The sequence below is a fragment of the Sprattus sprattus genome (assembly GCF_963457725.1).
Source record: "Sprattus sprattus genome assembly, chromosome: 10".
Taxonomy (NCBI): Eukaryota; Metazoa; Chordata; class Actinopteri; order Clupeiformes; family Clupeidae; genus Sprattus; species Sprattus sprattus.
This window is the reverse complement of record NC_137908.1, coordinates 27,978,992-28,005,425: the sequence shown is the minus strand read 5'-3', so window position 1 is coordinate 28,005,425 and position 26,434 is coordinate 27,978,992. Positions and strand designations below refer to the sequence as shown.

At 45.5% G+C, this 26,434-nt stretch overlaps 1 protein-coding gene across 1 annotated transcript; it reads left to right on the top strand.

Moving 5' to 3' along the window:
* Positions 1–433: 433 nt before the first annotated feature.
* On the top strand, positions 434–23,105 carry adamts9 (ADAM metallopeptidase with thrombospondin type 1 motif, 9; the record flags this gene model as incomplete). Its single annotated transcript, XM_080845653.1, has 28 exons — positions 434–545; positions 972–1,357; positions 2,991–3,150; positions 4,582–4,868; positions 5,374–5,457; positions 5,581–5,705; positions 5,845–5,885; positions 6,008–6,113; positions 7,137–7,283; positions 7,496–7,637; positions 8,044–8,148; positions 9,003–9,148; positions 9,537–9,718; positions 10,571–10,707; positions 11,436–11,553; positions 11,668–11,763; positions 13,462–13,628; positions 13,734–13,863; positions 14,169–14,295; positions 14,561–14,771; positions 14,897–15,061; positions 15,607–15,768; positions 16,659–16,778; positions 19,068–19,175; positions 19,331–19,498; positions 20,581–20,835; positions 22,024–22,185; positions 22,917–23,105. 28 exons carry the CDS (start codon positions 434–436, stop codon positions 23,103–23,105), a joined length of 4,338 nt encoding a protein of 1,445 aa, XP_080701779.1.
* Positions 23,106–26,434: the final 3,329 nt, after the last annotated feature.

Below are 26,434 nucleotides of genomic sequence, written 5' to 3'. Positions count from 1 at the left end.
AAAGAGATAATCGATGACTGGATGGCAAGTGGCCAAATAGTATACGCTGTAGTATGGTATGAAACAGGAGTGGCTTTATTAAGTAAGAGGCGTGTTTGCAGAGTAGTGTACCTTCCACTGCCTTCACTAGTAATCCCGCCCAGGCTCTTCAGCTAAGTGATCTGTGTGAGTGAGAGAAGCCCACCACAGTTGTCCGTACATCGACCCCCTTTTTACAGTATGCATGTTCGCAAAGGGATCCGCGGGCACTTTCCGACCAAGCGCATGTTATCTCCACGGAACCCACATCAGAAAAGTAGAAGGTAGACGCTTTGGATGAGGGAGTCACTCTCGAGAGTTGGAATCCAGCGGCGGAGAGCCCGAGTGACCGGAGCACGGCCAGAGACAGGGAGTGTATTCGGGCGTGCTGCTTTCAGTCTAACCGTGGACAATCATGCATGTGCTCTTCTGGGGTTTAGGATTTCTTACATTACTCCCTGACTTGTTGATTGTAAATGCATCAACAACAGGGAGACATTTGCTGAGCTCAACAAAAGGTAAGGTATGTTTTTGCAGATGTATTAGATATTAGATATTTTTGTCTTATTATCTTTTTGCGGTTTTTGTATGCTTCAATTCATTGTCGGTTACACGGTAACCGGGGTGCTGAGAATGAATGACTTTCTCCAGTATCAGCTGAGCACATGATCAGCAACTCCGTTTAAAAGTAAGCATACTGAATGACAGTGATTATACTTTAGGCTTCATAGTTCACTTAGCCTAATTTACGCAACAGACATCATTTGACAACCTGTTCACAGTTCGTGGCTGATACTGTTATAATCACATGCACGCCAAGGTGTATTTTCCATTAATAGGTATAGCGTATTTTAAGCTGTTGTGACTATAGTAAATCAGCAATAGTTTATATGCTATCTAGCAGCATTGTGCTTGCCTTACAGTAATAGTCTACTAATAATTCTCACCCTCAGCAAACGCACTCGGCGCATACGAGATTTTAACTCCAACAAGAGTGGATGAAGCCGGTGACAGACTGCCGTCAAGTGTACACTTCAAACGAAAAAAGCGGAGTATTGATTCAGCAGCGGATAACGGTGCTGATCAGTGGACCTCACCGACTATCCATTATCGAATTTCTGCTTTTGGACAGAATTATCACCTCAACCTCACACTTGAGTCCGGATTTATTGCTCCACTTTACACTGTCACGATACTTGGAATACCCAGCAATGGTAACCTAACGGAGTTCCCCTCAGAGGGGGAGGAGGAGGAGACGGATTATCAGCACTGCTTCTACCGAGGACATGTGAACGCAGACCCGGAGCACACCGCAGTTATCAGCCTCTGCTCCGGTCTGGTGAGTTTGGATACGTCTATCTCCAGATTGATAGCCTATCACGAAGCTACTGAATGTAAGGGCACAGGGAGTTCCATAGCGCTTCGGCCTTAAAGTCGGGAACAGTGATGTTATATGGCTGGAACATTTGCTGCTTACAAGACAGTAATCGCAATGTTGTTAGTGCTCGAATAAGTCACTGTTACTGTAGGTAAGCCTATAGGTATTGGCTGTTAATGTTAGCCTAGTAGCCTAATTATCATGATTTTCATGAAAGCTACTATAAGTGTTGAAAGTCTTTTCGTAGTTAGGGCTCAGTGTGTGCCACAAATTCACTTTGGTAACTTATTATCAGTAACTATCTAGGCACAACCTCATAATTAAAACTGATTCAGTTTGGAACTGCATTCATTTAGCGCGGTATGACGTCTTACGCACATCAGTGCTTCGGTAGCGTCGGGCGTGTTGACGTCAATAATGTCCAATTTTGGCAGCCACGATGTCTTGGTAGCGAAGCTATGCACAGAGAGGACGTTTGGTAGAACAAACCATGTCAACAGTTGCGTACTTTTAAATATTAATTATTTATCATGATTGATTGTATACGAATGTTTACACATGTGTCCGTGCTATACAATCTACATCGTTTGTTTCGTATGATTATAGAGATGTTTCAGTTTTGGATACCATACTTGTGTTTTCTTGCCTTAGATGCGCACTGCTTGTGTGTGTTTGATTGGATTTTTCAATGACAACAAAGAAGACAATAAGAGTGGCGGAATTTTAAAGATGATCGGACCATCATACAGAACGCCCATTGCCTCTATTTCGGTCCTTGTTTTCTATTTATTTCATGCTGTAGATGTAGGAACAATAATGAGTGTATCACACTCACCTTTTACGGCCAACATCATAGAAAACAAGTCGTCCAGACCAGCTAAGATTCCACTTTAAGAGAGTTCAGGCTCGTTTCCTCGCTATATTTTACGGTTTGTCAGATATAGACTATGCTGTTGCGCAGCGTGAGCTTGTTTACCTGCTGAAAGCTTGGGTGGGTTGGTCTCCTGGAGGGCGGTCCGCATATCCATATTTGAAGTATCTCCATCAGGAAGTAGTTTGAAAACTGCGCAGATAATTCATACCATTCTTTTCCCCTAGTAACACAATCCGTAATAACACAATATCTAAAATGTATATTCCCAAAATACACTTGATAGGTTGAATCTATAGGCGTTTCCTGCTGTAAATGGCATTGCATTATCTCCAAATTATGTCTAAATGATCATTCCTTCTATGAGTTATCTGTGATGTATATTCATTAATAATGTGTGTAAGCAGTATTGTTTGTGTGACATGTAAATGCTGTTAAAAAAGAGGTATTCTGCACTTTTACATTTTTATTTTCAAACCTCTTCAGTGAGACATAAAACAAAGAAAAACTAAAAAAAACATGTTCATGCACGCAATTTTCTGATAATAATCACAAGTGCGGAATATTTGTTTCACAGACCATTTTGGTGGTGTGCAAGGCCACACACAAGCTATTATCCTCCAGTGACAAATGTTATTAGGTCTACCTTTTATACCTAGCCATGACTTCAAAGCTACATCTGTGAACTGAAATAGTATCCTTTCCTGCATTTTCCCCCCCAAGCTTGGCACTTTCAGGTCACCAGAAGGGGAATATTTTGTGGAGCCCCTTCATAGCTACAATGGTGTGCATTATGAAGAAGAACACAACAAACCTCATATTGTGTATAGAAAGGATACCCCCGAGAAGGATGGGAGGGAGGAGGAGGCATGTGAAACTTCAGGTAAAACAAAAACCCATTTCAATTATGACTTTAGATTACCCCGAAAATAACACTTTAACCAACGAGGTATAAGCACAACCCACTGATTTGCTTTGAACCAGGTGGGTATGTTTAATTTGCTGCTCAATCTTCCTGTGACCATTAAAACCCAAACTGTTTCTAGGACATGACATTGCTGCCATATGCCACTCAGCATTAGATGTACAGACTAGCAAGACACCTTACTCTCAGATCCATCCGGTCCTTATGTAGAACAAATCTGCTGGATACTGGGGCATACGTAAATGACTCAGCCAGCTGGTATATGGGCAAGGTGCCACCATGGTCGGTCCAGGCCATGTATCTTATGTGCTGTGCCTCTCTGTTAGTCCATCCACCTACACCGTGGAGTGTCGGTGCAAAGCAAGGGAAGCGTTTGAGTGCTTGCACAGGAAAGAAGCATTTTGAAATGCTGCTTGATATCACCAATCTCAACTCATTACCGCAGAATGCTGTTGACTCTGGACTTCCTTTTGCTGAGATGGGGAAACCTGATAGTAATGCCATGAAGGCATGCTGCTAACAGCATTATGATGACATGGTGCCTATTTCAAACATTTGGAGAGTTGTTCTTATGAAAATAAATGTGGCTAATGCGCAAGCAAGTGTGTGTGTGTGTGTGTGTGTGTGTGTGTGTGTACAAGATAGCCATGCATATTGTTGTGTATTCAGGCTTCAATGGTGCCTTTGTGTAGTTTGATATCCCTTTGATATTGTGATAGGTAGAAGAAATATTTAGTCTCTAGAAATACACTGGACAAGAACCGAGGGACTTCTTATGAAAGACCTATTGTACCTTCACATTATAGTAGTAGAGTAAGTTTCATTGTTATTGCTATCATGTGATTATAGTCCTTCTTAAAAACAAATTTACATTGCAAGTATTTGGCTGCATGGGGATTTTGGGAAAGAGTTTCTTTGTGAAAGTCACCTCTATTAAACCAAAATTTGTATTTGTACTCGCAGAAGTTTAATTTGTTTGAGGGATATGAAGGTATTGCTCCATTTTTGGCTAGTGACAAAGTGCCAAGCTAATTTGACCCTTTATCCCACTCCCTCCCGCCACCCCCGGAGCTGATACTTTTTCACAGTCACTGAAGAAACTCTCTAACTGCTAACATCCTTGAACTTATTACCAAACCTGTCAGAAACACATAGCAGATCCAAGGCCAGTTGCTTCCTGTAATGCTTCTGCTGCTAAAGCAGAATGAAAATTATTTTGGGAAGAGAAGTAAATAAGCTAATTGGTGTGTTGAAAGTGCCTTCAAGTTCACTGGGATTTGTCTGTTCATGTTACAGTTTTAACTACAATGTGCTGCTAAACCAGATTGGGGTCAGTCCCACTGGAGTGTATTCTGGCTTTGAGTCCTCACCTAGCTACCTATCTTTCAGGACACAAAAAGAGACACAGGCGACACAGAGAGCAGGCAAAGAAGAGCCCTTCCGATGGCATGCAGGCTGATCTGGAAAGGCTGAGCACTGGTCTCTTCGCAGATCCCTTCCCCATGAGCGAAAACAAGCATGCGGCTAATGACAGCAGTGACTCAGGACCTCACAGGAGATCAAAGCGCTTCCTCTCCTATCCCCGCTTTGTAGAAGTCATGGTGGTTGCAGACAGCAAAATGGTGGAACATCATGGCAGCAACCTCCAGCACTACATTCTCACACTCATGTCCATTGTAAGTTCTGCATGGATGAACACACGCGCTTTTGATGGCTTTTTGATATTTTCCTATTTGTCAACATAGGCTAGGCTGGGCTGGAGGTGGGGGTTGGGGCGGGGTGGGTTGTGTACAGGCAGGAATTTCAAACAATTAGGACTGTGGGCAGCATGAGGTAGACCACTCTGACAGTCTTGATAAATGGGAAAGAATAACATCAGGTATATTACATGTATGGCATGCTCAGGGTATTTGTGCCTTTGTGTGCAGGGGTCTAGCCTGACCTATATGTTAATCCCGTCTGCATTCAGGACAGGATAAAGCACCTCAGTCAATATCTCAGCGACTTAGAGGAGTATATTTACTCCACCTAAGCTAAATTGAACTGTTTTTCTATAGCAGATCTTTAATTCTCATTTAATGATTATATATTAATATTATAAATACTATTTTGGTGATGTCGTAGAAATGTCTGAATGTTAAACCACATGCTCATCTAGACATGTGTAAATCTTTTCAACAGGTATCCTCTATATATAAGGACCCTAGCATTGGAAATCTGATTAATGTCGTCATTGTGAAGTTAGTTATCATAAATAACGAGCTGGTAAGACTGCATTCTTCTGTAGTGGTTCCATATTAACACACATATTTGTATTGGAATAATATGATCATATGTAGGTTATAGCCTACCTGTTTAAAAAACATGTGTTGACGTTGTGATCTTTAGGACGGGCCCGTGGTATCTTTCAATGCACAGACCACTTTAAAAAACTTCTGTATATGGCAGCAGGGTCAGAATCAGCTTGATGACAGCCACCCCTCCCACCACGATACAGCAATCCTCATTACCAGGTAGGCTACCTCCTCTTCCCCCAGGACTGGACACATTAGAGGGGCACGTCCACAGCCTCAGCTGTCTGTCTGTCTGTCTGTCTGTCTGGACAGTTAGTATGCATCTGCAGTTCTAACAGTGATGTCATTTCCCTTTCAGGCAAGACATCTGCCGAGCACGTGACAAATGCGATACCCTTGGTAAGGTTGTTTTGATAGAGGTTTTCAGAAAGTGCTATTTGAGCTCTTGCTAACAGCACAGGAAACTCATGGGAATGGCTATGATGATGATGATGATGATGAAAGTGATGATGGTTTTTCAGGTCTCGCAGAGCTGGGCACTGTTTGTGACCCATACAGAAGTTGCAGTATTAGCGAGGATAATGGACTAAGCACTGCTTTCACCATTGCCCATGAACTTGGCCATGTGTGAGTATTCAGAGTTCAGGCTCGATCAAATCATTTTTTTCTCTACACTGAACTCTTGACATTCTCTCCTTACACATTATAACATTTGTCTGCCTTAAAACCTCCTCAGTAATTTGGTTCCTAAGACGTCACAATATTTTCCTTTATATGAACTCTCTCACACACAATGGTGTTCATTGTTTTCTTTTTTTTTCTTACGTCAGACATTGTGATCTGTTGTAAACAACACCCCTTGAAACAGTGTAGTATCTAGACCCTTACCAGGCATGAAGTCACAATTGTAACAGACCCTTTAGTGAATCTTAAAAGGAAAAAAGGAAAAGCTATATACAGTGTGTGGTCTGCTTGATACGGATATCTCCAAATCTCTTCATTTCAGTCTCCCTCTTCCTCCTTTGTAGTCCCCCCTCACTCTTATGTGAGAGCCTGCTGTTAGCCAGCCATATTAGGCTGTCAAAGTTAACTGGCTGAACTCGGTGCGAGGTAAACTACCCCAGTGGAATGCTAAGAGTCCTCATCATGGCTACAAGTCCAAATACGTGGGGAGATTTGTCAGAGAGAAAGAGAAAAGCAAACAACACCTTACATCCACAACAGTGGAGAGTGTGTTAATGCCAGGTATTGGGTTAACAAGCCTCTATGCGTTTAAATAAATGCCCCTCTTTTTTTTTTTTTGCACCACCATGCACAAAATGGGATTTTTGAATTCCGTGCTTATCCGCGATAGGAGGTGACATCACTGCGAGAGGCTGATTAGCTGTTGATTAGCGTACAGTGTGGTACTGTGCACACCGCACCTCAGTGCTGTAGAGTTCTCTGGAAACAGTGTGCTGGTAGCTGTCATGTGCCTCAGTTCCTCAGGGACCAAAGGCTGATTTCCCCCCCCCCCCCCCCTTCTCTAACTCAGTAACATTATTCACAGCAATGTAGGTCCCGTAACCATTAACGGGTCTAGGCACAGCTGTCAAACTACTTTATTGTGGCAAAGTCTGAGCAAGTCTGTTTTCGTCCCCCTTGTTGCAGGTTCAACATGCCCCACGACGACAGTGCCAAATGCAAAGAGGACGGTGTGAAGAACCAGCAGCATGTCATGGCACCAACACTCAACTACTACACCAACCCATGGATGTGGTCCAAGTGCAGCCGCAAATTTATCACTGAGTTCCTTGAGTATGGACCGGTTCTTCTGTTCTCTCAGTCTCCTATAGTAGATATGGCTTCTCTAACAGTACTCAGCCCTTTGTGTGTTGATCTGATACGTTTGTTAGGTTATTTCTCTGTTAAAAAGGGCCGAGGTGTAATCCGTGTCATTCTGCCACTGAATATGTTTTTGTGTGTATTTTCTTTTCTCAAAGCTGTTGTCTCGTTATTTTTTTTACTAGCACAGGGTATGGAGAGTGTTTACTTGACGAGCCAGCATCTCGACCATACAGTCTGTCTCAGCAGCTGCCCGGACGGATATACAATGTCAATAAACAATGTGAATTGATATTTGGGCCAGGAACACAGGTGTGCCCATATATGGTAAGAGAAAGCTGCTGTAGAGGAATAAACCTGACATGTTTTCATGTTACTCTGTCAAAAACAAGCGAGCCCCCGCATAGCACTTAGCCTTCAGTTGCACATTACTCATGTTCTGCACTTCTGTCCACTTTGCAGAAAACACACACAAGAGTACAGTGGCTAATGTTTTAGCAACTCAAGTTGCACTTACTTAAGGTTCTTTAGTTACGCCCCTTGTAAGGTACCCCAAATTTCCCCTCAGTTCCCCTCCGTTCCTCTGCTTCGAGTGCTTTTGAGTTCAACGCACTTGTTTGAAGGCACACCCCGTGAATTATGACTGGGTATACATAGTGGAGATGTTTGCTGGATGGGAGTTGGCCCAAGGAGCGTGGAGGGGCTAACAGTGTGTTGTGTGGATGTTTTCCAGACCCAGTGCCGCAGGCTGTGGTGCACCAGCCCGGAGGGAGCGCAGCGGGGCTGCCGCACCCATCACATGCCCTGGGCAGATGGGACCGACTGCTCCCCTGGGAAGGCAAGTGTGAAAATGAAGTCTTTTGCATAACACTAGCATGCAAACAAATGTTGTCTCAGGCCTGGGATTTTTAAAAAGCTTTAGCTTGTACCAAAGCAGCTTGACATCATCTCTCCACCCTCACAAATGATCTCCTCACAGGGTGAGGCGAGGATTGTGTTTTTCAGATTAGCAAAGTAGCTTGCACTGTCCTCTGTAATAAAGAAACAGTGAATCAACAGAGATAATTCATTATTATTAATGTAAAGAATATTAAGTAAATCAGGACCTAAGTGGGTACCCATATGACGATGGCCATCCACATTATTAGACATTTTTAGGTCAACATGTATTGCTGTGAGGGTTGCATTGCTTTGAGTGCTGATAAGCCTGTGGGAAGTGGGCCTGCACGGCTTGTCCCTGTCTGGTTAAATGGCGGTTTTAATGAACCACTTTTCCAACCTCCACTTCCTGTCTGTTTACCTGACATGAAAGATTGTCCAATTGAAGTGGGCTTCGGGGATCCCACTGAACACATGCTTGAGAGTCCGTTTGTGTTTCCACATTGTATTTCTGCAGAAAAAGCCCACACCACTGCACTCAGAACACAAGGCTGTTAAATACAGATGTTGAGTCATTAAAGAAAGCCAGTCTTCCACAACACATTCTGTCCCACAAACCAGATATTTTTCCCTTGGGAAAGACAGATCTGCACATTTGCCAACACATGCCCCCATTTCTTTGATTTACTTAACTTCCTAAAATCCCTCCTCCATCTCGTACTCAACCAAGCATCTCACAGCTTTAAGGTGCTGTCCATCGGCCACTTTTTGAGGGTTCCTAATTTGCGTCTCATTCTGCCTTATTCATTGCAGCACTGCAAGCATGGCCTGTGCATCACCAAGGAACATGACGCCACTCCCGTGGACGGCGCCTGGGGTGTGTGGAGCCCCTTCGGAACCTGCTCTCGGTCCTGTGGCGGGGGGATCAAGATCGCCGTGCGGGAGTGCAACCGACCCGTGTAAGCCGAGCCTTTGTAGTCAAGCAACACCAACTGGACTGTGAATGGGGCGAGGAGTTTTTCAGTGTACCTTGACAAACACAAGATCAAACCCTTCCTCCACACAGGCATACGTACTGAACACCACCACCACCCACCCTAAAAAAAATCCCCCTTTGAACATCCTGAGGGGCGACCGGGGCATCAGATAGCAGTGATATAATTTGGGGCGTTCAGCGCAAACCCCTCCACCCTGTTGAGAGACATGAGACAGACGGTGAACGTGTGCTGCAGAGCTCCAGGGCACTGAGGGAGGAGATAGGGCAGGGACGAAGCTCTTAGATGGAGAGGATGTGTCTGTGTTGATTGATGGCTCATTTTTCTTTTGTTTTGTTTTTTCTCTCTGCAGCCCCAGGAATGGGGGGAAGTACTGTGTGGGGCGCCGCATGAAGTTCCGCTCCTGCAACTCTGAGCCCTGTTCCAAGGTCAAGAAGGACTTCCGAGAGGAGCAGTGCGCCACGTTTGACGGCAGGCACTTCAACATCAACCTTCTACCTCCAAACGTTCGCTGGGTGCCAAAATACAGTGGAAGTAAGGAAACTCGAGAGGTCTTTTCCAAAGTCATGCTCAGTTATACATACCCGCAACACTCAGAACACTCAGAGCCGTACCATACAAGGTCTTCCTGCAGTTCCGTCATTCCTAATGTACCTCCTGAATTTGCCAACATTAATTTTAATCAAGTGTTACAAAAATGAACTGACAAATTGTCATGAGGACGTAGTGAAGGAACAATCAATTAAAAGCAAACAATAATGAATGGTCATTAAAATGTTTACAGTCGGAGTGAGCCAACAGGAAACAGATGAAAAGAGATGAAGAAAGCCTGATTCAGCCCATCTGGGCCATAAAGGGCCATATCATTTAAGTCTGTGTGATATGGGTTATTTACAGTTATAATCACTTAATGTATCTTGCACTGTTTGAACTGAGCAAGCAGCTAAATATCTTCTTTAAGTTTAGTCAACCCTTGGCTAGAACTGCATTAGTAATATATTGTATACACAGTTCCTTCATGATGTCTGGTTATTTTTCCAGAGGTAGGCCCCATATTTCCGCTCTTAAATCTATGGATGTCCAACTAAGTAGAAAGTGGAGATGTGAGGGATGACACAGAGTGGGAACATGTGCTTCTCCCATGGGGAATGTTATCAGCTACATAACACATTACATCTGTTAGGAAGTCAGTGACTCTTGCATCTATTACCTCATGTAGCATAGCAAACCCATTTGTACGTTATTCGTATGTGCGATAAAGACTATGTCTGTCCCCTTTTGCATCCTTGGTTTGCTTGAGGAAATGTCTTGTTAGATTGTTCATATACTGTGCCTTGGTGAGAGTTTTTTAAGTGTTTTTCTGGTGTTATTGTCTCTCTCCCGCAGTCCTTATGAAGGATCGGTGTAAGCTCTTCTGCCGGGTGGCTGGGAGCACAGCCTACTACCAGCTCAGGGACCGGGTCATTGACGGTACCCCGTGCGGGCCAGACACCAATGACATCTGTGTGCAGGGCCTCTGCAGGGTAAGTTCCTGGGCCCAAGCACTTCCTTTTATTAGAGCTCTGAAGGAACGGCTGCTTTGATTCTGTTTTGTTTTTCCCTCCCCCCTTCACGTTCTCAAATATTTGTACATTCTAAAACCGGAAGGTTCACCTTACACACTGGCTTTCGCAGGTCAATGTAGGGTCCCCTTTTACTTTGAGAGTGCTTCACACTTCAAGGCGGCAGGAAGAGAAAAATGTCACACCACCAAAGGAAATGTCTAAAAATGCTTTGGGAGCCACCGGCCTTATGCCGTACGGTATTCATGCAAGCCTTAAAGTTCCCTCTCTGAAAGTGTGTGTGTGTGTGTGTGTGTGTGTGTGTGTGTGTGTGTGTTTCTGTAAATGCCTACACCTCAGTGTAGCCAGTCTGACTTCTATAAGCACATAAAGTTATGCTGTTTTTACTCTTTCACGCAAACACGCCAATCCCAGCTGTAACAATGTTATTTCCACCAAGCCGCCCGCTAAGCACTTCAGGCTCAGTGTATGTGTGTAGAAAGAGAGTTGAGTCCCACGGCCAGAGCCGTCTCCTCCACTGTGCTACATGGCACCCTAGGGTCCTCTGCTCTGAAAACATACTTTCCATACTTACTGTTGCGTGCTTATTCACAGGTTCCCCATAGAAGATAAGTGAAAAGCCTGATGAGAGACGCGGTTGTGTTTTGCTGTGACCGTCTCTTAGTGTTGTTTGTCTCTCCACCCTTCAGCAAGCAGGGTGCGACCACGTGCTGAACTCCAAGGCGAGGAGGGACAAGTGTGGTGTGTGCGGAGGGGACAACTCCTCGTGCAAGACTGTCGCGGGCACGTTCAACACCGTCCATTATGGTGAGGGTCCTGTCTTGGTAACGTGCAATGACTCTTTAGTCTCTTCAGCCACAGTGTAGGAAGCATTCAGCAGGTCTCACTAGTGTGTGTTCTTCATTCATGATTCTCTCCCAGGATACAATGTAGTCGTTCGAATACCCGCTGGTGCTACAAATATTGACGTGCGACAACACAGCTACTCAGGGAAACCAGAGGATGACAACTACCTCGGTAAGACCACATTTCCCCTCCAACTCACTCAAGTAACTTGTTTTCAGTTATCACCCTTGATCTTACAATTAGCCTAGCATTAGCATTCGAGGTCTCTGGAACTGTGATGGGGTGAAGTGGAGAACCCTCAGCAGTGGATTTGAATCTCGATCATCAGGACTAATGGGGCATACATCCTGCCTCTGGGGGGGCAGGAACAGTGGCTATTTTGTATTGCAGTCACGTTCCCAACGTGTCGTTTACATTCAGGTGTTAATGGTGTGAATACTGGCCCCCTCGCTCTCCCTGGCCATGGTGTGAAGAGTGAAGTGTGGGGTTAAAAGCCACAGCCCACAGAGAAAACAAATGGGCCTTTTTAGACTTGCTCTTGAGTGGTGATGGGCTGGCTACTGGAACGCAGTAGCACTGCCTCACCCACACGGAGAGAGAGAAAGAGAGAGAGAGAGAGAGAGAGAGAGGAAGAGAGAGGAAGAGAGATAGAGAGAGACAGGGGAAAACGGTGGTGAATGGCCCCTGTTGAAGTGTGAGGTTTATGTTCCATGCATGTTAACATGCCCCAAGATCTGGAGCCTAGACTGGCTCCACCCCATTATACACCACCCTGGAGGAGATCACTGTGTCCTCTGTGCGTTCTAGCTCAGGAGGGCCAGGCCGCCCCAGGAGAGAGACCTGTGTGTGTGTGTGTGTGTGTGTGTGTGTGTGTGTGTGTGTGTGTGTGTGTGTGTGTGGGTGTGTGAGAGTGCATACATGTCTGGATGGGTGGGTGGATGGTTACGTGCATGTGTGTGTGTGTGTGTGTGTGCGTAAGAGACAGAGTGAGTGTGTGTGTGTGTGTGTGTGTGTGCTATACGAGTGTGTGTATGTGTGTGTGTGTGTGTGTGTGTGTGTGTGTGTGTGTGTGTGTGTGTGTGTGTGTGTGTGTGTGCGTAAGAGACAGAGAGTGAGTGTGTGCGTGTGAGAGTGTGTGTGTGTGCGTGTGAGAGTGTGTGTGTGTGTGTGTGTGTGTGTGTGTGTGTGTGTGTATGTGTGTGTGTGTGTGTGTGTGTGTTTGTCTGTGTATGTGTGTGTGTGTGTGTGTGTGTGTGTGTGTGTGTTTGTCTGTGTGTGTGTGTTTGTCTGTGTATGTGTGTGTGTGTGTCTGTATGTGTGTGCGTGTATTCAGGGGCTCCTGGGGGAACGGCTGGGTGAGGGGGTTATGTGTGGAATGGGCCGGGCTCTAAAGCCACATTACTGTGACGTGTGAAATGGCGGGGAAAGTAACTCAGGAAATGAGCTACATAATCGCATTAGTGTGAATGTGTGCAGTAGACTGACTGGTGCACAGGAAGACTCAGACTCTTCAAGGAATGCAGGATTACTTTACCCCAATTAGGTTTATCTTTCTCCCTTTATCGCCAAACCTTACTGTACTTGAAAATACAGTGTTTCATCTACCAGAAATGTCTATTTTTACACAAACCAAAAAAGCTGTACAAAGTCCTGACTCTGCTCCAAAGGTCCAGAGAGGAACGCCTTCACTGTTGCATTACATGAGAGAATAAGCTGTAGCGACGTGTCCAGAGCCGCACCTGCTGGCAGCTGTGGCCTTCTTCGGGAAGATTTAAATCAAATCCAAAGTTGTGCTCGCTTTTAACCCACAGTGTGTATATTTGGAGGGTCACAGTTGGCTAATACTGTATGTTTGCTCTCTTTCTTCAGCTGTTTCTGACAGTCGTGGAGAATATCTGCTCAATGGAGGGTTTGTGGTCAGCATGTTCAAAAGGGAAATCAAGTTGGGGAATGCTGTCCTTGAGTACAGTGGCTCCGACCACATCGTCGAGAGACTCAACTGCACTGATAAAATCGAGGAGGAGATCATTGTCCAGGTAATATCACTGACATGGGTTCCAGTGAAGGAGGTTCTTTCTGTGCATTTGAACTGCACGTGCTCTGTGGGGTCTCTCTCTCACGTTCTGCTTTGGGTTCTGCAGGTGTTATCTGTGGGGAACCTGTTCAACCCGGATGTCAGGTATTCCTTCAACATCCCCATTGAGGACAAGCCACAGCAGTTCTTCTGGGATGCCTACGGTCCATGGCAAGAATGTAGTAGGCTTTGCCAAGGTCAGTGTGTGTTTGTGTTTCTAAATGTGTGTGTGTGGAAGTGTGTGTGTGAACGGGGAGATCTGTTTTAGTTACAGCCAAGTGCTAGCACACTGCAGCCAGACCCTCTGTGCCTGGAGTTCTCCTCAAGCCGTGTCAGAGATCAGCTTAGGACACAGAGCTGGACGGCGGCCATCCGCTAGCTAGTTTACTCACGGCTGCCTCAGGAACTGAAGTGTGTGAGCATTGCTTGGCACAAGGGTCTGTGTTTGTGAGAGCCGAAAAAGAAACAAGAAACATGGGTTCTCTCTCCTCTGTGTGAGCAGGAGAGCGAAAGAGGAAGATCCTGTGCGGCCGTGAGACGGACCGCGTGGTGGTGTCGGACCAGAGGTGCCACGGATCGGCCCGGCCCGTGGCCATCACCGAGCCCTGCAACACGGAGTGTGAACTCAGGTGAGCTCACATCTGGCCCACCAATCATTCACATCTGCTTGGCCCCACAGAAAAATGCTCTCTTGGCCTCGGTTCTCCCACTACAAATTGCACAAGAAGGGAAGGTTAAAGCGCTGATGAAGTATGGAGTGTGTGTGTGTGTGTGTGTCTTTGTCTGTGTGTGTGTCAGACAGAGAGAGAGATAAAGAGAGAGAGAGAGAGAGTTTCTGTTGTGACAGAACAACAGTTTTGAATGAACTAATCTTGTAACCGCGTGCGTCTCCAGGTGGCACGTCGCACGTAAAAGCGAGTGCAACGCTCAGTGTGGCCTGGGCTACCGCAGCCTGGAGATCTACTGTGCCAAGCACAGCCTCACCCAAGGCAAGACCCAGAAGGTGGACGACCGCTACTGCAACAACCAGCGCAAGCCAGATGACAAGGAGGGTTGCCATGGAGACTGCAACCCTGGCGGCTGGGAGTACTCCCCATGGTCAGAGGTGAGACTTTGGTGGTGGAGGGGTGGCAGTGTGTGTGAGGGGGTTTTGGCTCTGGAAACTTTGGAGGGATTTGCGAGCAGACTGAGCCTTGTGTAATTGTGTGTGTTTGTGTATGTGTGATGCAGTGCTCCAAGAGCTGTGGAGGAGGCACGCGTCGACGGGGGGCAGTGTGCGGAAAGGCGGCAGAGGTCGGCGGTGACGAGAGCAAATGCAACCAGCGGGACAAGCTTACCGTCCAGCCCTGCAACGACTTCCAGTGCCCTCAGTGGAAGACAGGCGACTGGTCAGAGGTACAAGGCTTCCTCCTCTCTTTCTCCCTCTCACCCTCTCCCTCTCTCCCTCCCTCTCTCTCCCTCTCCCTCTCTTTCTCTCTCTCTCCCTGCGCTGACAGAGAGCGGCTGTGTCTGTGGAATGCCTGCTTGACCTGTGTTCTGTTTACACAACCAAGGTACCCCGACCTTCAGGGGGAAAATGACCACCTATGTTAATGGCCTGTGAAATGGGCTAGATGTGAAATTGCAGCCTCCCATCACCCCCCATGACTTTGCACAGGCAGCAGTTTTTCCTAGGTGAAAGCTAGTGTTGTGTAATGAATCTCATCAACATGCCACATGGGTAAGCTGTTAAGATTGTGCTTTGTTGGGTTGTGTGCAAGCTTCACGGATAATCGAGCGACACGAATGGGTAATTGTTTCACAATTTTCCTTTGTGAACGTGCTTTTACACACATATCAGATGTTCAAACGTGTTGCAATACATTGATATCACCCTCTGTGTGTGTGTGTGTGTGTGTGTGTGTGTGTTTGTGCTTTTGTGTGTGTGTTTGTGTGTGTAGTGTTTAGTGACCTGTGGGAAAGGATACAAGCACCGGCAGACCTGGTGTCAGTTCGGAGAGGACCGTCTGGACGATAGGTTCTGTGACGTGTCCAAGCCGGATTCGGTGCAGACCTGCCAGCAGCAGGAGTGTGCGTCGTGGCAGGTCGGGCCCTGGGGACAGGTAGGCAAAGCCTGGTTAAGCAGCATGAACACGTGTCGGTAGAAGCACAACATCTCACGGCTATGGCTCTGTGTTGTCCTGTCAGGGGACATTCTTGTTCACTATCCATAAAACTAACACTAAAACGGTAACTACTGCAAAGTGCATATCCAAACAAACCTCAAGATATGTTATGCAGATATGTATGCCATATATATGTTCAAAAGAAACTGCAATATCGCATTTAGTTTTTTACATGTTATAGTGTATAGAAATACATGCTATATAAGCAGTGCTGTAGCGATTTCCTGCTTTCTCCATAATTAGGCAGATGTGGCCAAATGGAACACTCCACAGATGTGTTATGTGTTTATGCTAGCTCTCCGTGCACACACTGTTTATAAGCAGCATTAGAGTAGGCCTCATCCAAACACTTCAAGTCAAAACTACCAAACATGAATTCATTGCGCTGAATGTGTGGGTCAACTCCATCATGATAAATCTAAAAGTGTGACACAGATTAGGCATCCCCTATACTTTGGGAATAGGCAATTATTTTAAATGTATATTTGAAGGGATTAAATGAATCATGGGCAAAAATTGTTGCCCCACAGGCTTGAAATCGTTTCATTCAGTTCATTGTTAGAGGGAAAAAAATGGCCTCCTTCTCAAAACAAGAGTAGTTGAAAAAGTGAAAGTTGGATGAATTATGTGCCTGCGTCTTTTAGTTATCTTTTTGCCTGGGTTACGGCCATCAAGGCCTCCAGTCAAGAGCAGATACTGTATATTAATATGGGACATTTTACGAGGATGTGTGCGTTTTGGAAGAGCTTGCCTGGGGTTTGTTTAACCTCTTCCATCATTTGTCTCCTCTTCCTCTTCCTCTCCTCTTCCGTTATCCCACGATGCAGTGCACCACCACGTGTGGACAGGGCTATCAGATGAGGGCGGTGAAGTGTGTGGTCGGGTCGTACGGGTCCGTCATGGATGACGGCGAATGCAACGCGGCCACCAGGCCCACAGACACTCAGGTAAGATGGCAGCTCCTCTCTCACATAAGACTGCTGTAGTGTGCTTGTGAATGTGTTGCGGTGACTTTAAGAAATACCTGGAAGGAGATGACTTGTGTTAAGCAGAGAACAGATAAGAGGTTGTAGCTGCCAAGGAGAGAATGGCTGCAATTTTGAGCAAAGTAAAACTTCCTGTGTTTAGCTTGTACACTGCTTTGATGTGATGTGAGGACAGACTAGGTAGCTAAAGACCATGTGGGAGCAAACAGATTGAGTAACTAAATGAGGAGCGATTCAGAATTCTGTACACAAATAGAGGGAGAGAGAGAGCGAGAGAGAGAGGGAGGGAGAGAGGGAGAGAGAGATTCCACTGAGCCTGGGACACAGGTACTGGCCAGTCTGCATTGAGCTGCGCCTCATAGCAGGAAGGAAGTCTCACGTCCGGCCCATTCGCCACCTGGACACAATAAGGCCCTGTAGTCTGGTCAGGGAGGCCCTGCACAGCTCACATCAGGGCCCCAGACGTAGGCACATTGCTGGCATTGTCTCCCCCCCACCCACCCCACCCAACCCCACCTCCAGCCTCCCGCAGAGCGCCCTGAGAGTGAGGGGCCATCCTCGGCAGGGGGCGCACGGAGGCCCTGGGGTGATGAAGGGGTGGGGGCAGGGAACGCTGACAGTGGTTCTGAGCACTCACACATGGGCCCAGACATACCATAGATGGACTAGAGAGCCGGGGCTTGAGCTTTGTGGAGCTATATTGCACAGTTGACTGAAACATCAAATTGGATGTGTAGAACTTGACTGAGCCTGTGCCTTACAGCTGGCTAAACATTTGTTTGGCTCCACTTCAACTGATCCATGCTTCTCAGGTATGCTATGTGTGTTCCTCTATGTACATTTGTGTATTTGTCAGCTTTTACGTTCAAAGTTTTCAGAATTTTGAATGCAGGAGCCTATGACTGTCACTACTAAACCTGGCCATGATTGCTTGTGTGGCTCGTTAACCCCCCCCCCCCAAATAAAATAACGCACACACTGTCACACATACACACACACACACACATGCATGCATACGTATACATTCACACACACACACACACACACACACAAACACACATGTATACCTACTCATTCACACACACACACACACGCACACATGCACACACACACACACACACACACACACACACACACACACACACACATGCATACATACCCATTCACACTCACACACGGCTTTACAGCCCTACTACATTTTCATGAGCCCGAGGGTGGGAATGGTTGGGGCTGGTTTTTCCCGACACGTCCTGGGCGCTGCAATAACAAGGCCTGGAGGCCGAGCGCGCTCAGCTCAGCACAGGCAGCCCGAGAGGCGGGCGGGCGGGCCAGCCACAGGGAGGCCCCCCGGTCTGAATTCCCGACTCAGCCATAAGGCCCACTGACCCTGAACAAGTCACTTCACCTCTGTGTGATTCCAGCCGCTCATCCGTGAAGCCGGGTACGAGGGCGCCCCGACCGCCCGCCCGCCCACCATACGCCATTACGAACCGCCCACCCGCTATACGCCATTTTTTTTTTTTTCACTAAACTTATCTTCACCTGACTCTAGTGAGACAGATAGAAAGAAAGCAATACATAAAGAAAGAACTAAAGAAAAAACTAAACAAAAATGGTGGATAGAGAAGGTAAAGGAAAGTGCTCTATTCACTCCTTCACGCAGAGCCCAGTCGGAGCATTCCCTCTCTCCTCATCCTTCTCTTTCTCCCCGTCTGTTTTTGAAGGGAGTTTTATGATGCACTTTATTGCTAGTGTGCGGCAGCAAGATGCCGTCCTCCCACTGCCAGGGTCGTATTTGTTTCCACTCAGAGGGTGAATCTGGAATGTGTAGCACGCTTCAGACCCAGCGAGCTGATTTCAACAGCCCCGATCCCTCCTCCCTCCTCCCCCTCGCCGCCTCCTTCACAGGGCCAAGGGGATGCAGGGCACTGAGGTCGCCCGATGAAAGAGAAGTGTTGGCCTGTGCCAGGGGTTGCCCTGGAGACATGATCCAGGCATGGGTTCCTGACTGATGTGCTTTCTCTCTCTCTCTCTCTCTCTCTTTCTCTCTCTCCCTCTCTCACTTACTTCCTCCGTCTAACTTTCCCTCTTTCTGTTGACCTTCATCTGCTGTTTCCCCTTCTGTGTTTGACTTTCTCTGTGTCTCCACTCTCTTGATGTTTTATATCAACCTTTCTCCTGCTCTCTCTCTCTCTCTCTCTCTCTCTGTTTCTCTCTTCCTCTCTACTTCTCTGTCCATCTACCCACTAGGATTGTGAAGTAGCTCAGTGCCCAGTACCACATCCTGTTGCACCAGACCCCAAAGTCCTGGCTCATCCTGGTCACAAAACCCAATGGAGATTTGGATCATGGACACAGGTATATCTTACAAGTCTTGCTTCACGTTTCCTTTTGTGCTTTGTGTTTACACCACACTAGAATGCACCCATTTTCAAAACCAATTCCCCCCGATTGATCTCTACTGAGTAGTTAAGTGTCTCTTTCTCTAACCAGACACATTTTTACCATTACAGTGCAGCGCCTCTTGTGGCAAGGGCACGCGGATGCGCTATGTGAGTTGCCGTGACAACCAGGGAGGAGTGGCCGAGGAGGCTGCCTGTGCTCACCTTCCCAAACCGGCGGCGCGGGAAGTTTGCCAGGTAGTGGCATGCGGCCAGTGGAAGGTTCTGGAATGGACTCCGGTGAGTGTATCATCAAACTAGAAGGGCATCATTTGTAAATGGCTCTGAAGAATTGTTTACACCTCAAATGCACATCCACTGATTGTAGAGTTGCACATTTGTAGGACAGCACATTTGGTGAAATCTTAACCCTCCAAAAGCTAGTTTCCTTCACTTATTCACTTTAACCTCCCCCCATACACACACACACCCACACACACACACACACACACACCCCTGCTCCATTAGTGTTTCATTAGCTGGTTTATTTAGCTTGAGTCTCTGGTGCTCAGCCCAGTGTTAAATGGCCATCCTCTCTGTCATTAGGCGCCTCTCGGGGACGCCAGGAACTGATGGGAATGAGGCTGGTGGGGGTGGGGGAGGGGCTAGGCCTTGTTTACAGCTGTTTCTCATCAGCATGAGAGCAGCAGTGATATTCCCTCCTAGCCCACAGTTATCGGAGCCTGTGCGAGCGAGCGAGCGAGCGGGCGAGTCAGCGGGCGAACGAGTGAGCGAGCGAGTGCGCCGCGGTGGGAGGGCCTCCTCTGGTTATTTACTGTATGCCAGAGTAACTCGCTGAACCAGGGGAAGGAAGCCATTTATTGCAAGGCCACAGAGTTTAATACAGACAGCACTTCATTTTTCCCCTCCCAGCACTATCGCTAGCTGCCTTTCACAGGAAGTCAGTTCTGTAGGAGTCTTCTACCATTTGATCAGTTCACGTCACCGCAGCAGGTGTCAATGCCTAATGACGGCAACTCAGTATGATGCATTATGAGACAAAGTGTAAATCCATTTTCCATGAAATACAGGTCAATAATTGTTCACTCTGCCTTTCCATGAAAGTTAAATTACCGAACTACTTTTATTTGTATTATTGTTTTTAATACTTTTCTAGTTCATTGTTTTTTTCAGGGTTTTCAGTAAAACTGTGTCTTTGTAGGACCATGACACTCTGGACGTTATGAAACTGAATTGGAAAGTGTTCCTGGGTGGTAATATGCTTATGTATGTATGGTTTTTTGTGTGTTGTGTGTGTGTGTATTTGTGTGTGTGTGTGTGTGTGTGTGTGTGTGTGTGTGTTTGCATATGTGTATTTGCAGTGCTCGGTCTCCTGCGGCCAGGGCAAAGCCAATCGGCAGGTGGTGTGCGTGAACTTCAACGACCAGGTTGTGGACGTGAGCGAGTGTGACCCCGACGACCGGCCAGCCCGCGAACAGGAGTGCGCAATGCCCCAGTGCCCCTCCCGGCCCAGTGACCACGCCTCCTTCCCCTCCAACCCCAAGAGCGCGCCGCCTTCCGGGGCCGGCGACAGCAGGAGAGGCCGCAACCAGTGGAGAACCGGACCTTGGGGAGCTGTGAGTTTCTTTTCATCTAATTGCTTTTTAAGCACAAACCATTCACTTCAATGACCTCTTTTAATCACAATCATTCTGTTCAGCTGTCTTCTATTTGGGTTTCGTAGGCATCTGAGTACTTAACATGCAAAAACAATTGACTGTGGTCTGAACGGTTTTGTCTGTGCATAATTGAAATGTCTAGCTCAAGTTCCCTGAAAAAGAAAAAAAGAAAAGCGTATGGTCCTATTTTTGGAAGGTCTGCTGTCTCACTTAGTCTTTGTCTGTCTGATTCGTTAAGGATGTTCTTAAATGAGTGGTTTGGTGAGGCTGTAGCGTCAGGCTTCTTACAACAGAAGGATCTTAGGACACGAGGACCCTGGTCTGAATCCGGCCTGAGGTCATTTCCCACTCCCCATCTCACTCCCACCTACTTCCTGTCCTATCTCTGCTGTCCTATTCCAATTAAGGCAGGAGAAGACCAAAGATAAAGAACAAATGGCAGTATGTCTATCCAGTTTCCTTCACCGAGTGGAAATTGGCTGTCTTTTATCAGCAACTAAGTCCTGGGAGTTATTTATAAGCTTATCTATTGGTAAATCAAGGCTATCCCACTGATGAAGGATGTGGTGTCCTAGTGACTGTGACCAAGATAGATCCTAGGGGTCATCGTGTTGCAAACAATACCTACAACAAGGAACGCAGACAAACAGTGACGTCAGAATAGAAGAAACTCATTTGAACCATCCATGAACTGCGGCAGACCTTGTCTTAATAGTTTAACACTTTCATGAATGGTAAGACGCAGTTGTGTAAAGCAATGCATTTTAGTCCACAATGATTGGAATATATGTAAAGATATATCACTGTTCATCAATCAATCATGTGCAGGAAGTTAGCTACATCTAGGAAGTCGCTTGCAGAGACTGTTTCTCTTTAAAAGGAAATCCTGACATCAAACCCTGTTGTTATTTATGTTGTTTCTGAGTTGAAAAGAAACTTAACGTGGCCGTGAAGGAAGAAATTAATTTAACAACACTCAATATCTGTAGCCGCATTTGAAAAGACGGCCATTAGTAGCATAACCGAAGAGTGTCTTGTCTTTGGCAAACATAAAGGTTTAGCTCAGTCAGCTCAGGTTGATTTGCAAGCCTGGTTGGCATTGGTCCCGACCGCCTCTGATCTGATGTCTCCTGCTCTTGACCCCAGTGCTCCAGCACTTGTGCGGGAGGCTTCCAGAGGCGCGTGGTGGTGTGCCAGGATGAGAACGGCTACACAGCCAACAACTGTGACGAGAGCTCCCAGCCCAACGAGCAGCGCTCCTGCGAGTCCGGACCCTGCCCTCAGTGGGTCTACGGCAACTGGGGAGAGGTGAGAGGAAAGCCTCTAAAATCACTGTCAACGTGGATTCACCTGTACTGCGATTGTATTTACGGTATAATATGGTCACAGAAAACTTGATTGGCTAGCAGATGTCTGATATTTTTGAAAAAAAATTGTATTATTCGAGTTCCCCTAGTTTTACCATTCTATCATGTCTTTAGTCATTTGTGTTCATCCTAAAATAATAAGCTATATGCTTTTAGCTATTGAATGGTTACAAAGCACTTTGGCAATCAAATGTTCGTCAGAGATAGCAGTGATTGGTCATGGTGTTATTTGGCACAATACACACTAACCATTCTAATGATTGTTTCCAAATTTGTGGTAACATACCAGGGATACTAGGGAAGTTCATATGTCATAGAGTTGATCTTGGAATGTTGTGGGATTGTGTTCATTTGTGTGTGTGTGTGTGTGTGTGTGTGTGTGTGTGTGTGTGTGTGCGTGTGTGTGTGTGTGTGCGTGTGTGCATGTGTGTGTGTGTTTGTGTGTGTGTGCGCATGCGCATGCGTGTGTGTGTGTGTGTGTTTGTGTGTGTGCGTGCGTGCGTGTGTGTGTGTGTGTGTGTGTGCATGTGTGTGTGTGTGTGTGTGTGTGTGTATTAGGGGTTAGGGCTGGAAGGGTGCTGTCTTGTGTAGCTCCGACGGTGAATAGGTTACTTCCTGTCCCATAGCTGCAGGTGCTCACCCTTGCATTTTGTGTTCTCCTCTCGTCCGCAGTGTACGAAGTCCTGTGGCGGCGGGATAAAAACACGGCTGGTCGCATGTCAGCGGCCCAACGGGGAGCGCTTTAACGATCTGAGCTGTGAAATTCTTGACAAACCGCCCGACCGAGAGCAGTGCAATACTCAGTCGTGCCCATCTAACCCTCACTGGAGCGCAGATCCATGGAGCTCGGTACGCTCATAAATATTTGATTTGGTTTTTAACATGTTCGTGGATTTTTTTTTTCTTCTCATTGCATATATAGCTTGAAAGACAAGACCAAGACAAAAAGCCAAGCAAGCATAAAGATGGGTTGTGATTTTAATAGAATACTGTTCCTGCAACCAAGGTGCCATGACTGTTTATCACACTACAGACTGTTGTAAATTGTATTTATTTTGCACTTAAGGAAACAGATGACACCAGATATACAAAAATATATAGTCACCAAATGTGCTGGTACATGCTACCTATGTGTGACCATAACCAAACTTTTTGTCTTAGTTCATGTACTAATGCAGGATCACCATAGGATCTTTCAGTCTGATTCAGTTTGTAATGTTGTTGTTGTCTTCAAAAAATAATAATTTATTATGCAAGAGATGTACATAGCGTTAGCTTTCTTCTTTCTTAGATGTTCTGTTACCGAGTATGTGCTGAGTCAAGCAGCCTATCTCCTCAGTTGTTTATATGCGAATAGCAGTGAATATTTTTGTATATGAGGATTTTTGCAAAGTGATTTTGTTTTACTTTTTTGGTTGTTTTGGTGAAGATACAAAACACAAACTCCACACCTATGGTGCAAGTCAGTAGTTTTGATTTCCAAATGTATTTTTATATGTGTGACATGACGGAACATGAAAGAAATGTAATAGTAATGGCACCAATGAAATAGTTTTATTTTATTCTCATGAGATGTATACATTTTTATATGTCTATTTTGAAATTTCTCTGACTTAAACAATCATGCACTCTGTGACATAGGGTTTGTCTGCCATGGTTGATTTGTCAGCGTAGATTAGACTGGTAAAGCAAGTCATGTCACATTTAAAAAAAAAAAAAAAAAAAAAAACAGAGGCAGACTCCGTGGTATGCCTATAATTCAGCTCCAAGGCACATCGTTCAAATGGTGCTTACTATGATTTTTAGCTATTGTTTCTTCATATCTTTTGTGAAAAACTTGTATGATTTTACCACCATTACTCCGTATACGTGAAAATATGCTATGTTCAACCATACCTCGGAAAAATACACAGTTCTTTCAGCCATCAAGATTTGACTCATACAGTGGTGCTTTTACCAAACAAGGGAGATGTGAGACCTAAATATCCCATAGCTACGGTTTCTATATTTGTCACATTTAACTGTTAAGGGTCAGATCTATGTAATTACTTTCAATTGCAGCTTCAAACACATTGTGTATCAATAGTCTTGACTAAATATTTGTTTTCGTAATGTTTTGTCCAGTCAGAGTTAGACTTTCTGTGTCTTGCCTTTCACTTGTTATTTCTTTTTTTTGCAAAATGTCTGTCGATTTTCAAACCTGTGTCTGTTGAGCTGAACAAAATGCTCTTTGCCACACTCACAATACATTAACCACAGGCAAGACTGATACAATACATGAACCACAGGCAAGACTGATTAGTTTTATTTCGCTGGAGATAATTCTGAGGGCCAGTCATTTGTGTCTACCTCATTCTCAGTCAGTAGAGCCCCCCCCCCCCCCCCCAGCCCTTCATGGTGGGCATTTTGCTGGTGGACAATCACAAGTGGTGTGATCTGTACAACATCCAATTGGCTTTAAAGACTAACTCCAACTGTATGACCACATCATGTCTGTACATCAGAGGTAGCAAACAGCACAGTCAATTTGAGAGCTTCTCAACACAGCTTCTTTTTATACATCTGATGAAACTGTTTGTTTTGTGACTTGTTTGTTAGAGCTATAGACCCATAAATGTATAATTGGATCAACTGTATTTTTTTTTTAAATGACATTTTCAAAATATTTTAACCAGCCTTTGACTTGATAGTTTTACCACCTTAGAGATGTAGCCGACGGGCAGTGACAGAGAAAGCATGCACCATGCTAAGCGTGCATTTGGATGTTGACTGGCTGTTCAAATGTAGTGCGCCTCATACCAAATGGCAGTATTAAAAGTCCAAATGTTTTAGAGGTATGGATGATTTTGTATATTTATGTAATTAATTCATATTTATTTGTACTTCATCATACTGGGTTTATTTTTCTGTATTTAAATTTCATACGTATTTGTGTCATTTTACAATGTGCTTTTTGTGAGAGCGAACGTACAATGAGGAATGAATAGTAACTTGCACAACGCTTTAAGTATATTCCAAAAATATTATTTGATTATAGATCATTTACAAAACATGTATCCTTGTATTTTGTATCTTGAATCCAAAGATGTAAATTTACTTAAAACTGCCTAATGTACATCCAAAAAGGAGATACATCTCTTCTGTCGTATGTGTACGCCGAGGAAATCTCTTTTATGATTATGAAGGTGAGAATGGCATCTAAATAGCTGGAGTAGACTACAGAACTGAAGCAGAGGTGCTTGAAGTCTTTTTTTCTTTGAATCATATTGAGCATAGAAAAGCAAAAAATTGTTGCAATTATAGAGGTGAACACCAGAAATGGAGTTAGGTAGTTTAGGCTGTTAATTGCCGTTAGACATTTAGACATAGTAGCACTGAACATTGGTTAGAGCGTTTGTTGGGCGGTGGCTGATGTAGCCAAGGGGGCCTAGCCTGGTTTAAATCCACTGAGACTATGTGGGTTTATCTCTGTGTGTTTTGTTCAAATCATTCAGTCCCAAAAGGGCATTTTCAGTGAATGGCAACTAATAGAATCACTGAGCTTTGACTTTGTTTTCTTTAGGGGTCAGAACCTCCTGCCCCTGTGACTCATCGTTTCACTCATTTTTTTTTGAGAGAGAGTGAGCGAGAGAGAGAGAGAGTTTGCCCAATTTTCTTTTGCAAGGGAAGTCTGCATTATGTGCTACAATGAATCTTCGATGGAGCCATTTATGTGTTAATTCACTCACTAATGCCTGGGCTTTCTTTGGCGGGCTTCAAAATGCCAGGTTCTCAGTGGCCCCGCCTTTCCTTTTTCGGCACGGTGTGGGAGGGGTTTGATGGCTGCGTGACTGTGACAGTCACTCCAATGAACACCCGTCGGCGTGACAATGAATGAGAGCATCGGGGGTCAAAGGTCACCTTTGATTTGTGGGGAGGCCTTTCCCTGCACATCTAACCAGCATGCTTGGACTTCGCGGAAAAGCGTTTTAATCCCAGGAAAACCCGTTAAACCCTTGTGTCGGCATCAGTTCTGGTGACTTTCACGTCGCCCTCTTTCTTTTTTGGTTCAGGGACCCAGTGTTTGCTTTGGATTTGAGAGTAGCACCATCAGTCACCATTGAGTGCGCCATTTATTTGATGGTTGAGAAAACAAAACAGAACCAAAAGAAAGAAGTACAACTCAAAGTGCACGTCTTCATTGACGTGCA